We start from the raw sequence: 16,885 nt of genomic DNA, 5'->3' as shown, positions 1-16,885 counted from the left end.
TTTAAGTTCACGCACCCTTCCGCTCCGTGAACTCAGTTCTGATGAAGCAGAAGCCTGGGTTAACAGCATCAACATCAACCGAGAATAAGCAAGAAAGGCTGCCCACATTCAGCGACTTAAGTATGTAGTGGCAATACATAATTTCTTTACTAACCTATAATGTTCAAAAAAAATAATTAAATAAGCATAATGATAAATTAATTTTATTTATTTTGTTTTACTTGTTTATACATATTCTCAGATTCTTTGTTATAAAAACTTATGCTCGCGTTGAAACTTGAAATTGTATCATTTCAGCCGTAGGATGTACAGGATATAGGCCTCCCTCGAAAATGATTTGCATCAAACGTCGATATGTCGTGCGAGATTAAAAAATAATTATTAATACGTCATTTTACGAAAGCAATTATTTGTAATGTTCCTTTTCAATTGAAATTTAAGTTTTTATTGTTGTATATAAAAAATTCATACTATCATTAAAGGATTACTAAATCTTGTTTACGTATCTTAGCTTGAAGGCTCCTTCGGGAACTTCGGCTCAGGCAGTTATATAACCTGGATTTGTTACAGGTGTTGCGCGTAGTGACCTTCTGCACGGACCGACGACAGATGACCTCGGCTTAGGCTGTTATTCAATAATACAAAAATATATATAGAGCTTATATACTTGTGATAAATAAAACACAGCGTCCATTACAAATGTTGTTTATTGCATCTCTGAATACTGCGCGCCGCTGACATAAGCGACTGCGGTTTAACTTCAACTATAGACTTCACTAAACTTAAACGAACCCCGACAACCATCGATTAAACAGTGATCGCATGTAATCAGTTAATTACGTCTGAATTTTATCCGTACAGATTATACAAGATTTTGTTAGACATTGAAAAACTTAAAAAAAAAATTAATCGATTTTTCTAAATCCGACAATTGACGGGGGATCTTTAATAACCTTTTTAAAGTATAACTTTTATGATGTCTTTTTCAACCAGAATCATATTTGGCAGGAAACCTCAAACAAAATATTAACGACGATTTGTGCACGTTTTCGATCCGTTAACACGATCAAACTGTAATTTTATAAATTTGATTTAATACAATTTATTAAATCAACACAAAATTACAAAATATAAAATAATATCCACATGCGTGCGAATGAGCACCCTATATACGTAAAGCTTGGTACACACTCAGGTCGCGTTGATCAGGCACTACACAGGTCGTACTACTACAGAACAGCGTGCTTTGCTTGCAAATTTTAACCTAGTGTATAACAAGCCTTACGTCAAAATGTATGTAGCGAAACAATATATTACTTTCCCTTAAATTAAATATTAAAATTAAAATCGCTCGAAACTACGTACACTACGCCTTAGCCTGTAAACGCACGCTCTAACCCAAGTGTCTTGAGTGAATACATAATAATATAAAAATACCATATTTACATCATTCGCGGACACCGAACACCGCATTAGAACCTGTAAAAATATATTTACAAATAAGAGATTCTATATATTGGTTAATAAATCGAGTTTAAATAATTACAAATAACACAAACTAAACGTCTACAATAAATGAATTTAAAAACAAATCAGTTAATTGCGTATTGAAAACTTAATCTATGGAATTTTTAATCTATATGTCATGTTTGATACGAAATTGTTTTACTGGAACCACAGATAAACAAACATGTGATCAACCAACGCGAATGTTGCCAGGTATCAAAATTAATATTAAAAGGAAAATCATTAGTATATTTGAACTATCACAATATCAGTAGGTACAAAATGCTACACTTAAATGCGAAACACTTCCACACAACGCCACGTGCGGAACATAAAAATTATTCTAGTTCTTCCGTACAAATTTTAGTAAATACATTCATTGTTACAATTTCAACTATATAAGTGTCTATAAAAACAGTTCAATAGTCACTATAAAAAATTGTGTTTAAAAAGTGTGCGCTGCTCAAAGGCCGTGAATCTAGCGGGTCTATCGGCCCGCCGCGCTGTGTTGCCAGCGAAAAAAATTAACCCCTAGTGCAAAAGCGAGCGTATCAAAAATGGACAAGTCATTGTTCCGAGAGTTATTCCGTTATTTTGCATAAAAAAATTTCACATACAAATAAACACAAAAATTTTGTAAATTTTCCATAGAAAAATATCGGGAACTTGTTGCGCGGATCGAATATTGGGCGTATTAAAAGTTATCATACGGTATCTACGCATCACAGATCATAAATTCAATAACATCATTCCAAAATATTAGTGTTGCCATGTACATAATAACAACTATTATTTCGAGAGACAACTTGGTTTTACAGAGAAATACATGGAATTATTTTTTAACAATCTATATATACAAAAAAAAGGAAATGTTATGGCGGTGAGGTTAACGGAAACTTTAGTTTAACGGAGGGACAATATATCAAGTTATACAGGGTGATTGGTAATAGGCTTAAAAGATTTAAAAGATTGAATATATATTTCATTTGCTAGAAAGGGTGTACTATATATTAATTAATAGAAAATGAGCTATACATTCAACCTTTTTATACCTATAACCAATGGCTATGTATTTCAATTTGTTTGTATAAACGAAAGATGTTACTTTGTTAACAAAACTATTTAACGTAAATCAACGTATAGACGTATTCGAGAGGGCGGGGTAGTAGCTGTGTGTGGTTTATACGACCGTCTCGTTCTGTTTATCGAACATAGCTCGGGTGTACTTAGATATGACGTCATAGGTGGACTTGAGCAGGTCACAGCGTTCTTCGGGGTCCGCGTCGGCGGGCGCCACCCTGTAGGCGGAGGGGCGAGGGCGACGGGCGTGAGCCTCCGGGAGGATCTCCGCGTCCTCGATATTGTATATGGATATCGAGTGTTTGGTGTGCACCATGTCCAGGTCCTTGCGACGCTTGCGCTTATCGGTAAAGGCGGCCGCGTCGATGGCCATGACAGCACGGCGTACTGCGTTACGCTCGGGCACGCCGGCGGACTGCGGGTATCATACGTCCAGGTCTTCAAGACCCTTGGAGAGGCGGTGAGAGTTGATGCGACGGCGGTGCGAGCGACGCACGGCGTCGGCCCTCCTGTACGGCTCACTGCGTAGCCCATGCAGGATATCCTCGAGAGCGCCGTTGTACACCTCATCCTGATGCAGCAGTTTCTTTTCGCCGACGCTCTGTGACTTCGTCTTCAGCTCGTTGATGACAGCCTCCTGTGTCAACATCAACAGTATTCCATTTTAATTATTCATTTAACGATTTTATAACCAATTACATATATTCAAAATTCATTCAATGTAAATTGTAATTTATAGTTATAAATATTTTCAAGAATTAATAATTATTTTAAGTAATGCATGCTGTATCACATAAGATACATATTTGTTTGTACTGTATTTTCAATGTCACTTATAATTAACTCTAATGTAATACTTTATAGAAAATTTAATATAAAATAATAAAATAGGAGAGTAAATTTTGATATTTATAATATAAGATAAAAATACGTAAGTCGTAAGCTTTGCTACAGCTATAAACACAATAGCCATGCTAAATGCTAATTAACGCAAGACAGTGTAGTAATGTAAACCAAATTCGTGTACCACACTTAAATTTTTAAAAAAATCTGATCTTTGAAATTTTTATTAGCGATTCTTATTGAAGGTACTGATGTGTTTTATTTATCTATTAAGAAATCTACGGCAGTTACTGTATACAAAATTTCGGCAGAATATACTTCGAAAATTGATTAAGTTTTAAATATTTATTTTCTAATACAGAAAATAATCGCAAATATTCTTTCTTAAAATGGGACGTTTAACGAATTTGTAAGTGTTGCCATGTATATTCAACTAATTTACAAACATTCACTCCCATTGTACCTTCTCATACGTTATTTAAGTACAACAGTACCTTGAAGTACAATCACACAGAAAAATGTTTAAATATATTATCTATTTATTTACAATTGGGTTACACGAATTTGATTATATATTCAACAAATAATTATTAGATTGCGTTAAAAATTAATTAGTAAAAAGCTTGCTGATGCTACAACGGTGCAAGAACATTCTCAATCAATATACAGTCAAATTCAGTAATACAAATATCTCAAGCTCAGGTTATTATTTTTATTTATCCTAAATACAGTTTGGTTTTTTTATACATGTCTAAATAAATATTACTATATACACAGGCGTATATCTCTGGCAACATTTTTCCTAAACACTACTTGAATTTAGAATAAAATTTTGTATTTTTCTTGAAGATGGCTGACTCGAAATATTTATGTTTTAAGATTTTGTTAATACAAAAAGAATATACTCTCACGTATTTATCAACATGGTATTATTGAAATCATGTCATTATGTACTAATACGAGTAAAGTTTTACGTGTAAAATAAAAACAAAAGATACATAACTGTCGATATGTAAAATGTAAGTAAAACAAACCTTTATGTTGTAAAATACGTTATAGCTAAATATTAAACAATAATCCTTTTGCAATTTTAATTCTTATTTTAGATTCATGGCGCACCTAATATTTGTACTTTTGCGAAAATTCCTTAGCAATAGTGAATAAATGCGACATTATCTCTAAGACAATTATAACAGATAACACATACAGTTTTACTTTGACAGATATTTAAAGGTACAAATAAATAGATTAGAAAGAAAATCACTTGACTTATTGACTCGTATGACTGGCGTTATTCTAATATTTAAATACGATTAAAAAAGTAAAAAGATTGCTGTTAGAAAGAAAGGAAATTTTTTTATTCAACTTTACATTTACGTCTATTTCTCGTCGTAGGTAAACAGTATCGTTACATTTATGGGTGTTTTGTTAACCATATACAAATTATTCCACAGAAGGTTAATAATGGTGATTAGTGAACAGCACAGGTGACGGACGTGAGCACAGGTAAAACTGGGCCGTGTGCCATGCGGACAGGCGTGTGATTTAAGCTACTTTCTTTCACCCACCACTCATGCCCATTCTTGACATCCCGTTTGAAACCAACGGTCTAATCCGTGTACCAATGTTAACGCCGGAGTTCACCATAAATTTTACAAAGCGTCAACTTTTAATCGTAGATTAAACAACGATTAACTTTTAAGTGCCAATTACCCGTTTACATTTTTATATTTCATTCTTCTAGTTATATGTTATTATTATAATATATACCAGGGGTGACCAAGCTCTTTAATAATGCGAGCTATTTTTCGAAATTTGAAATATTTTGCGAGCCGCAATTGTATACGCATATATAAAACGCCAAATTTATTGAAATTATTTTAACATAAGTACAAAAATATGTGTATTGAAGTTAGATATAATGACACACGTATATGACAGTACTCCTAATAATACTTAATATGCCGGTTAGTTAATTATGATCGGTGTTTGGATTTCGCTAATTTTATGAAGGAATAATAATAATTATTATTCACGCCAGTAATTTGTTTCGATTCCTCCAGAGCTAACATAGATAATATAAATTTAAATATTGAATTAATTCAACAATCAATCGGAGCCAAAAATAACAGTTCAAAGAGCCGCATGTGGCTCGCGGGCCGCAGTTTGGCCATCCCTGATATATACGTTTATTACGCTCTTTATGACTGTCTATATTGTCATACTGACCTTCAAAATTCAAAACTAAATGTCATGCAAATATAACAAAATAATCCATATATCTATAAACTAATATATTTGTAAAATATAACCGATACACAAATGTGTCGATTAAAAAAACAACTCGTTTGAAATTGGAACAGATTAAGAATTAATTAAATCGAAAGCCTATTTGTTATCTTCTAAACTATTATCTGGGTATTGGTGAACTCAAGCCTTATTCTCAACTATTTATTTTTTAATATATTAAAATTTAATTGGTGTATACATTACGATTTAAGACATATACGTTCGTTGTTATAAATATATATTTTAATAACAATAGTAATAATTTATATTTTTAAGAATAATACCGTCCAATAATAAGCTATATATTTGATAGAGCAGTACTACACAGGAATTTATAGAGGTCCTACGGAGAATCAAAAGGAACATAGCTTGACCTCTATTGCTTTTGTTTTCTAACAATAACAAACCTTAGGTAAATACTTAGACTGAACATTACAGCTATTGGCAATATTAACAAATCGCTAAATACGTACAAATCAGATTAGATAGAACCATAGAAGATTCCAGAACAGTGGCAACCCAACAGTAGGGGAATTAGACTTGCGATCGTATCGTGAATTCTATTCCCGAGATACAATCTCATATATTCAAACTATGTGCATTGATTATATAGAATTAACATTGCTCATAAAAAAAAAGTTTATGGAGGATGGGCAGCAGCGTTCTCGTCGTGCCATAACAACGTACTGCGATTGCCAACCCGCCTGCCAAGCTTGGCGATTATGGTATTTGATTTGGCCCCTTCTGGCGTCTATGGGCTAAAATGACAAAGGAAGAGTTTATAGCAGTGATAGTTCTGCGATAGAAGACAGACTCGCGATCATACGTTGTGGGTTGGATATCGGCGAAGCAATCACATATTTAATTTACAACTTTGTGATTTGATTATAAAGGATGAACCTACGCTATGCAGTGGGCATCTATGTATTAAAACGAAGAGTCTAAAGCCTTGCAGCGGGTGATTTATTTTCCATTCAAAGGAAAAATACTAACAGAAAGTGTGAGGTTGACACAAAATCTAAATACTCTATCAGGTTATTAAAGACTTAGATAGCGATAAGTATGGACTTAAATCTGTTGAAAGCAATCGGAAGATTTATGTGTATGACAGACTAAACTTCCCTATTGTGAAATACAGAGGATTTGTGTGATGAAAACGAACATGTCATTCGCTACGGTTCAATTTGAATTCCGCTGGTTAAGTCATGCTGCTTATTGAGTGATAAAAGGCAATAATAAACAATGAAGATGTAAAACAGTGAAGTTATTGTGACAGAAAGAACCTTTCTGGAATAGCCAGTGACCGTGATGACGGAATTTACTAAGTAAGATTTGTTTTTATCTGAACAAGCCGTGAATCCGGGTCCTTTTGGGTGAGGGTGACTGATCAGCCACACGAAGACATATGCATATATATAGGCATGATGGTTGTGTCTGAACGCTGTTACGCCAATAGATGGCGCTAGTAGTCGATTATCTCGTACAATCGTTTCTCTTTGGATCTATAACAGCACCGTCTTTTAACTAATAAGATTTAATCAAGACAAAGTTTGTAGTTTGCATTCATATATTCAATTCGTCTACGTTATGTATAAAACACCAATTAAATATAACATCACCCCATCCGCGCACACAGACGAACACATGTTAGTACGGTAGTCACACACACGCACACACACAACGTATTCAGGCCCCGTTCGCTATCGTACCCCATCGACTTACTCCCAGTCGCGTTAGTGTCCTAGACGCTAGATTTTCGCCTAGACAGGGTCTAGACTGTGCCTCAACTGAGACAAGTGTTGCTGCAATAGGCCTGCGCTGACGGCCGCGTAGTTAAACCTCTGCGAGAATTAATTGTCTGGTGTTACCATCACCGCCGCTACAATAATGTTAATGGCGAACATGGCAACACTGATACAAGTTTCATTTTAAATAATTATTTCAAAAAAGTTATTTCAAATTATCAATATCCGGATGTTAATTTTAGACATCAATGTTGCCATTTTAACTATAATAAAAACCATTATAAGCCAAAACACCATGTTAAAATCGTTCACAAAATATCAAAACAAAATGTATCAAAATACGACGAAATTGCAATGTAATGTTTTTATATAAGACAACACTGCACTCTCTGGTCTACTTAAAACAGTCGGACTGGGCTTACATCGACGTAGTGGTGAACCGGCGCCTCCATCATGGCGGGTCCTTGAATTTTATTACAAAACATTTCAAATCAATGCGTCCGCAGTATATCATCTATGTCATACAAACGAGTAGTATAACAATGGGTCAAGATAAAAATGTTGGTGGCAAATAATAAACAGGCTGTGATATCAACTATTCTATATTGTATTTCACTCATAATGGGATTTGTTTTGCAGAGTACTTAAAAGTATAATATTGATGTATTTTTCATATTCTATAAGCATTTTGAATGATCTATCTCTGATCTAATAAAATACTAAAGTCATTTAAACTTCTTTCTAAATGTGTAGATGATGAAGACTCAAGCAAGAAACAAATTTAAAATTTGAAGCGTCTCTACGGATTTTTGTTTCTAAAAAAAAAAATTTTTATGCAATAAATTCAGTTGATTGTGCATAGAACTCTTAAGATATTTTGGAGCAATAAAAATAAAGCTGCATTATAAGATGTTAATTAAAAATTCTTAGAGTATTTAGGAACTTGGACAAGGAGATTAAACAGATAGAACAAAAAAGATTTATAATTAATACATTAAAGCCAGCAATAACTTTAGTGCGATAATTAAAAACTATTAGAAAATATGGATAGAAGATGCCTTATGAAACATGATATCCATGCAATATATCTACATTAAGTGAAAGAAACTGTAGAATTTGTGAATAATAAAAGATGACTGAATAAACACACTGAGAAGGAAATAAAGATGTGAACGCAAATAATAAAATCTGTGAAAAAAATTATTTTGTAAAAATAGTCCATGCGAATCCAAGGCAGGGAAAGTATAAAACAATATATCTACATTATTTGTATATATATCTTTGTATCATTTTAGTGATACGACAGGCGATGACGGAATACTTATGCATGGTAGTATGATTATAAATGAGGTACATGATATCACACGTCAAAGGTTAAACTATAGAGATGATATACAACAGGCGAACTATACTGAAACACTAGGAATGACCAACGAGTGCTATCAATGTAAGCCCAGAGTCCGGAGAATTGATTACACACAATGCCTTAACAAATACCTTGAAGTAATTTATCTGTTTAAAATTTAAATGGTATTCACTTAATGACCCTTAGTTTTATATCATTACATTATTTCATGTTTTTTTTTTGTAAATAGCAAAGGTGTATCTAAATAAATATATATTACTCTAATTTTTTTTGTAAAGTATTAGATATTTTGGACATATTTTTATAAAATTTATAATGGTTAAAATTATAAAAATCACTTCACTGATTTAAGTAAACTAACAAAAGAAATTATTTTTGGACTTTCTACCAGATCATAAACAGGTAGTTTATCGTCTAACACAAGCAAATGTAAATAATTACTCTACTAAATGTTTGCTATAATATGCCAACACTTTTTATTGTGACTGTACACAAATGTAGTGACATCTGTCGGAAGACAAAGTTAAAGTTGTTTTTACTAATAATATTTACATGTACATACCATGTAGATGTAAAATATTTAAAACAAAATATCTATTTACTTAAATAGCTTTATTATTATTAATATTCCCACAGTTGGGACTCAAGTATATATCCTTATACCCGAGAGGGCGATAAACATCTTACACAATAAAAAATACTATTCGTTATTTTTTAAAAATGAATTTAAATATAATTAAATAAAAACCGTTAATTGTCAATTAGGTAAACCAACGTAATTATTATTAATTAAGATAACAAAAGAATTAATAGCATTATGAAAGGTTCAAATATTAAATGCGTTAAAGAATATTAGATTTTAAATTAATAAAATTATAATGCACTATAATATTAAAAGTAGCTATAGCGACAAAATTTGCAACGCCAGAAATTGGATATTAGCATTGCAAAAAAGCATGGAAAAAAACAATTAATGTGTTATTACTTGACCGATCACTTTGTTTATTGTTTAAATGTAAAATAAATAAATAAATTTTGTGATCGAAAATACTAATCGATGCAGCTGTTATCAGACTATATTAATTGCAGTTCGTGAATTTTCAAATGCGCAGTTTCAATAGGCTTTCTCTACTTATGTTGTGACCAAGAGATGAGATATATATATATATATATATATATATATATATATATATATATATATATATATATTCAGGTCAATGTTACCGAATATTATATTAGAACGTCATAATGATATATTACTTCAAGGTAATTCGAAATGAGTATGGCTTCGAATAAATTAAATTTAAACAGAATCGACAATATTTTTTTATTATTATGTTAATCATGCAAAAATATAAATTCATGTTAAATATTACATAATCTTAATAAAGTTTAAAAAGGCGATGATATTGACAAGTATACGGACAGTGCTATAATCTTGTCGTAAATTTATTATCTATGGTTTTAAAAAATATTATCGATTACTTTGATTATTGGCTACAGATTAAAAATTAGCAATAATGCACTCGAAAAAAAAAACTACTACATAATCCGCAGACTCCATTCACCACTGAAGCAATCAAAGAGCTTTGGAAGCAAAAAAAAAATTGATTAATGAATTTCAATGATAATTATAATGATGTACCAATCGAGTTCTTAGTGTACGGTTAAGTACAGTCATATTCACATTAATATTTACAGTAGACGTTACATTATTTATTAGAGCATACATTTTATTCATTATAACTCGGTTATCAAAACATTCACAGATTATAATTGGCTGATATTTATTGAAAGGTGGAAAAGCGTGAACTATTTTCTGTCTCTCTCTTTATAATTCAAAACCTTTACAAATAAACAGTATAAATATAATAGTATCATTTAAGATTAAATTGGTAAGCCATTCACTAGATAGTACTAGAAGTAACAGTCGAGTCTCTACCCAAGACCGGTCATCGTGGCCGATCTTTATTGGGGTAGATGTAAGCCTTCAGAGAAGGCTTTCATAAACGTGCTATACTGGTCGTCAGCCCCGAGACTGTACCCGACTCCTCCCCCTTACAACGCGGTTGACCCGACATCCGCAAGGTCAATAGAACGCTGAGAAGTTACGTCTCTCATTATAACAAATTATTGGAGAGATTTACACAAAATTATGTAATAAGGATGTTAATATGTAATAAGGACATTGCAGAATATTCAGAAATTAGAGCCTTTAAGTTTACTATACTGTTACTTTTATCTTGAAATCTATAATTTAATACCGTATGACGGATTCTTCTATAAACGCTTTCTCTGGTTATGTAACATACATTATGATATACTATATTAACTATCTTTTTGCTGTTAGTTTTTAATATATAGATTAGGTTATTATTTAACATTCTACATATTACATACAGTCAATAATATTCCGTTTATTATCTATTTCTTCATTTAATTAAGAAACTATTAAAAATTATGGTCAAGTTACTAACGGAGTTACTTGATGTACTTTTAGTATAAAAAAAATTAAATACATGTTATAACTCTACAAAGGACAAAAAATAGGCACACTTTCCACATTTTTATAATATATATAGTTTTTATCAAACGTTGGATTTTATACTCTAAACGACATACGTTTAGGTGGATTTTACACTAACAAAGAAAACTAAAATATTTTTTTTTGATTATAGTACTTATAGTGTATAGAATAAGGCCGAGAACAGAACGCACCTGTTGTTTCTTCTGCACTATCTTAGCCTTATTGGGGTCGACGTTGTCGGCCTGCTGAGCCGCCTGTTCCAGTCTGCGTCGTTGTTCGTTTTCGGCGTCGGCTTGCTGTGTATTGAATTGGACTTTGATATATTTTTATAGACAAAAAATATAAATAAAAATAACTCTCAAACATGCACATACTTGCACATCAATTATTTATTGCGGATTTTATAAAATTACGCTCATAAATGGCATTGCATGCCCGAGCTAACTAGAGGACAGCTATATAATTATACACGAATTAGTTTTCATACAATTTAGTCGAGTAGTATTATTGTATCTCTTCACTGGAATTAGAGCTGCGAGATTTAAAATGTGGAGATCCAACCAAGGTCATTGACATAGTCCGAAGAATTGCACAGCGTGAAACGGACGGTCGTAGGAGTCGATAGGGTCCACGAGCCGATAGACGCGGATAGTTAGGCCTCCCCACTAACTGGATCGACGATTTAGTTCAAAGTCGTGGGAAATCAAATAACTGGTCAGTAACGATTTTTGTAAGAGGCCTAATTATTGTATATGTTTCTATCGGCTGGTATGAAGATATGAAAGCCTTATGTCTGGATTAGTGATCAGCCGTGTTACAACCATCAGTGTTCTGTGCAATACTATACCTTAAACGCCCTCGTGAAACGAACGAGCAGCGAGAAGAAAGCGTTCGCGTCGCAGCTGCGCGGCGCCTCGCCGAAGTACTCTACGCACGACGCAAACGAGTCCTGTGAAAAGGCACGTACTCTACAATTTACTAGCTCTTTTATCATTTATCATTTTTATATGCTGATAAACTGTCCCATAAATCAACGACAAACCGACATTAGGTCCAAAAGCAAAGTACTGGTTAGTTATGGACAATTTAATAAATCTAAGTCATGTAGAATGTAGTCATAGCTTTGAGTACGATTTGACATAAAATACTATTAATTTTAAAAGTAAAGTTAGTGATAACACAAGGCGATTAATATTAATTTACTTTTTTAATCGTACTGGTTTTAAAAAATCAATTGTTTATACATAAAATAAAGATTTTTTTAATAATTTTCTTGGGTTAGCAACTATCATCTCTACCATCCGCCTTCAGCTTGTAGTTGATTTATAGGACACCCGTACATTTTCTATTTCATCAATTTCCCATTTGTCTCCCAATATAAAATATCTCAATTGTCATACATATAATAAAGTTTGATAGAAGTATTTTTAGAATATTTTACTGTGTAATTTTAATAATTTCGAGTAATGTTAAGATTATGACATAAAAATGAAGTAAGTAAAAATTTTAAAAAATATTCCTTTCTTAAAACCGTTACATATACGGTAACTTGTACGGTAATTTTTACTTATGTGTGCCGCTGGTGTACGTAAATAAATGCATGGGTCATAATAAAATGAATTGCGACATTGGTAGTGGGGGGTGTGGTGGGGATGTGTACCTGCGCGTGCTTGGTCTCGGCGCGCAGGCGACGCAGCTTGTCGCTGGCGTTGGCGATGAAGTCGCGCAGCACGTGCGAGTGCCCCCGCGACTCCGCCTCCCGGCGCGCCGCCTCCATGCCGCGCTCCAGCTCGCACACGTCCGCGCCCACGTTCTCCAGCGACACTGCCGCAAACAAACACACATAATCCACGTCATCTAAAACGTCCATATTCTACATATAAAAAATGAAGAACATATTCTTGTCAAATTGACCTTCAGGAAGTAAGCAAAATATTCATTTATAAATTTTAAACACTTCAATCTAGATTAAATAATAATTAAAAGACATAAATATGAAAATAATTTAAGTTTTCAATAACATGAAACTAAACAACAAAGTTATGCTGACGGTAACATATACCTTATACAACAATATAGTATTGTATAGGATATTTATACTAAATCTTGCTTAGTACTGTGGGTTTCTGACGTAAATGAATAATTTTATTTCTATAGAATTCCCCTTTTGTAAACGCCGTTAACAATGACGTAATATTACCCCTATAGTACCATAGATAGGCTATTCACTTGTTAAGATATGTCGATAATTTTTGTTAGATTTTAATTAAAAGATCATCACGTGAGCCGATAGAGGTCCATTGCCAAGCATAGGCCTCCCCCAAATATCGCCCCAATAGTTTGCGTTGACCACATCCAGCGACTTTCCGCGACCTTTCGGCCCCAAAGGCCGAAGGATGCACGAGCAACGCCCGTCCGTGATCTTGATTCGTTTGCGAATCTCCTCAATTTTGATTCAATCACAGCGAAGTTTCGAGGTATCAATTAAAATAATTGAAAGTTTACTGACTTCCGACAAATACGGCCTTATTAATATAACCAACACCCAACATTAAATGAAAACTTAAATTATGATGAATATCATCATAAATTGCCAAGAGATGTATTTACCTTGCGCAGCTTTGTCGATATACAGCAGCTCGGTGTCGAAGTTCAGCAGCTCGGGGAAGTTCTGTCGGACGGTGGCGACGATGTAGTGCAACAACGACACCCTCTTGTCCGTCGACTTGGTGTCCATCAGCGTGTCCAGCGACTGCAGCTTGAACCCGTACGCCGGCCCGCGTTTACTACTGTTCAGGTAATTTCCGAACGCGAGAATAATTTCGAGAACATTCCTCAACTTTTGAGAGGATTTTACGGAGGAGGAACCGGATATGATTGCATGTATCTGTGGAGTTATGAGGTGTATGTTGTCGAAGAAGTTGCCCATGTAGCTCATGATTGACAGCTTGGCAGATATCCTCTCCACTTTGGTGAGCTGCATCAGGAACTTGTCCTCCTCCGTGAGCTGGTTTACGTTCTTCTTCTCTGCTACATATTCTTTGTACGCCTTCTGTTCTGCCTCTGTGGGCACCATCCTCTGGAGTATCTCCACGCTCTCTAGCGGTAGTTGCTTCAGGTCTAAATTGTTGATTGCTGCAATCACTTTCTCCACCGGCGTGTCGAGTTTTCTTCGTGAGATCGCTGCGGAAATAATTTTTATACTTAGACTGGTACGAAAAATTAATATGAATAAGCTCCTTTTTCTTTCAACTTTAACTATTTTGCTATACATTGAATACTTTAAATGAAGATTATTTTTTTATGTTTATGTATAGACTTACTCTTCCAATTTATATAATACTAGCTAATCCCGCAAACGTTGTTTTGCAAAAAAAAAATGATATTATAATTTACAAATAAAAAATAAGGGTTGATCGTAGAGGGGTGAAAATTTATGGTTGTATGTATTCTTGTATCATGTCATAAAAAAACAAAAAATTTCGTTAAAAAAATAATTTTTTTTTAAGTGTGAACAACCTTTATCACTTAGGGGTATAGAAAATAGATAGTAGCCGATTCTCAGACCTACTGAATACGCATATTAAATTTGGTAAAAATCAGTCAAGCCGTTTCAGAGGAGTTCAAGTTCGAACACCGTGACACGAGAAGTAGATTTTTATTGTACCAAGGATAAGACATTGTGCATACCCTTTTATTACTTTCATGTACTGGTTTTAGATTTGCTATACGCTAGAATTTATGTTGTTAATATAGCCTAGAAGTGAGGAAATAAATAAAATATTTTTGGGGATTTCATTGTGGTACTTTTGTTTGCTTTAGTGGCATTGACAATTGTGCATTGTAGTTAAATATTGTTAATTGTCTATTGCTACCGAAATAGCTGTACCGCGATTAAGTTATTACGTGGTAGGGGGTTATGGGCACTTACACTCTTTTTTTACATTTTTCACCTCAGCGCGCTTTCCTAAAGTGCCATCCAACTATGTGGTTTATTTCACATAAAAATGTTTTATAGTTACAACTCTTGTTTATAGCTTACCAATGTTACGCAGGCGCGTGTGTTCCAGCAGCGACACGGTGTCGGGCTTACGGAACCGTTTACTGGGGAATGAGGCGAGCGTGTCGGGCTCGCAGAGGGCGTGCGCGGCGTTGGAGCCGCCCAGACGGAAGCGCTGCTCGAACTCCGCGAAGTTGATCCGTCGCCGCGGCCGCTCCTCGTCAAGCTCGTTGAATATCGTACCGCGCACCTGCTCGCAGGGAGTTACACGTGGTTATACATAAAAAGGTAACTCTTGGAAATCAGACTTCTTAAGTAGACCGTAGAACCGTAGTTTACGTCAAGGTGGAAGTCAAATATTTTTTAAGTTTTTAGATATCTCACAATGTTATCGTTCATGCTGGCATTTTATGCGTAACGGGGTTTTTGCATACAAACTTCCTGTTCCACATTAAAGACGTCGTCGTAAAATGTTATTTGTTGACTTGATCATCATGATCTTGTTAAGATCGTAGCTGGACGCAGGTCGCTTCCAAACCGTGTTATTGGAAATCTCTGGTAAGACCAACATCGTAGCAGACGTTCTGCCGCTAATATGATGATGATATTAAAATTACAGTAAAGGTGATGAGTAGCGATAAGTATACATTGCCGCTCACCTGATTGGGCTTCAGCGCGATCCAATTAAGCGTTGGTAACTTATACTTTGTCTCCACTTTTCTTTTGATAGTCATGGCGTCTGTGTGGTGCGGCGGGGCCATGAGGCCCGGCGCGGGCGGGGCTGGTGGCGCAGGGGGTGCGGGCGGCAGCGCGGGGGGCGCAGGCGGTGCTGGCGGTGGAGGAGGGGGCAGCGGGGCAGGCGGCGCAGGGGGCGGAGGCGACGGGAGGGTGTCACGCGCACCCACTTCACCATTTGGTAAGGGCGGTGGCGGCGACGGCGAGTGACCGTTGGTGGTGCCGTTGCAGAGCGCGTGAGATATTGCTCCCACTGTTAAATACAAATTTACATATTTATGTGATAAATTTTCATCAATAAACTAAGTAGCCGAAGGCTTCAATGACTTACTAATCTAGATATCGTATATAATACTGCCGCGCTTCTAGCCGCGCATTAGTGCGGTCCATTGGTCTATTGCTATTATTTGACACCTGGTTGCCCTATTTAAGATAACCAATTGTAGCGAAATTAATTAACCAACAAGAATCAACGGTGATTCGGCACCATAAAACTCGAAATTTGGTAGAAACATTTCTCCCGCCAAATATATATTAGCTAAGATCGGATTTTACGAAATTCTTCTCACAAGTGCTTGGTGGAGCGTTTATTAAATTCCCAAAAATAAATAAGAGATACTAAGAAGTATATAAAAAGAGTGAGATAGTAAAAAACGAAAGTGAATAAATGACTAAATAGAGTCTGTTCCTGTGAACCCAAGACAGGATTTGTACGAAAGGTCTCCAATAGCAGGAGCCATTAAAATAAATAAAAAATAGGATTCTTATATAAGTGTAGCTTACACGGAAGATTT

At 34.7% G+C, this 16,885-nt stretch overlaps 1 protein-coding gene across 1 annotated transcript in view; it reads right to left on the bottom strand.

Moving 5' to 3' along the window:
* Positions 1-689: 689 nt before the first annotated feature.
* The window catches only part of Frl (formin-like protein), a 140,133-nt gene continuing 123,937 nt past the window's right edge, over positions 690-16,885 (bottom strand). Inside the window, exons 11-17 of the mRNA XM_068777187.1 lie at positions 16,016-16,344; positions 15,399-15,606; positions 13,967-14,539; positions 13,017-13,180; positions 12,204-12,305; positions 11,548-11,652; positions 690-3,223 (exon numbers count right to left, since the gene is read on the bottom strand). Of these exons, the coding sequence (XP_068633288.1) occupies positions 3,011-3,223; positions 11,548-11,652; positions 12,204-12,305; positions 13,017-13,180; positions 13,967-14,539; positions 15,399-15,606; positions 16,016-16,344 (1,694 nt within the window). The 3' untranslated portion in view covers positions 690-3,010. The remainder of the gene's footprint in view (positions 3,224-11,547; positions 11,653-12,203; positions 12,306-13,016; positions 13,181-13,966; positions 14,540-15,398; positions 15,607-16,015; positions 16,345-16,885) is intronic.

Source organism: Battus philenor, unplaced genomic scaffold, assembly GCF_028537555.1.
Source record: "Battus philenor isolate CCGP_79_NKW_IND1 unplaced genomic scaffold, ilBatPhil1.0.hap1 SCAF_13, whole genome shotgun sequence".
Taxonomy (NCBI): Eukaryota; Metazoa; Arthropoda; class Insecta; order Lepidoptera; family Papilionidae; genus Battus; species Battus philenor.
The sequence above is the reverse complement of the archived record's forward strand: the minus strand, read 5'-3'. Positions and strand labels throughout refer to the sequence as shown.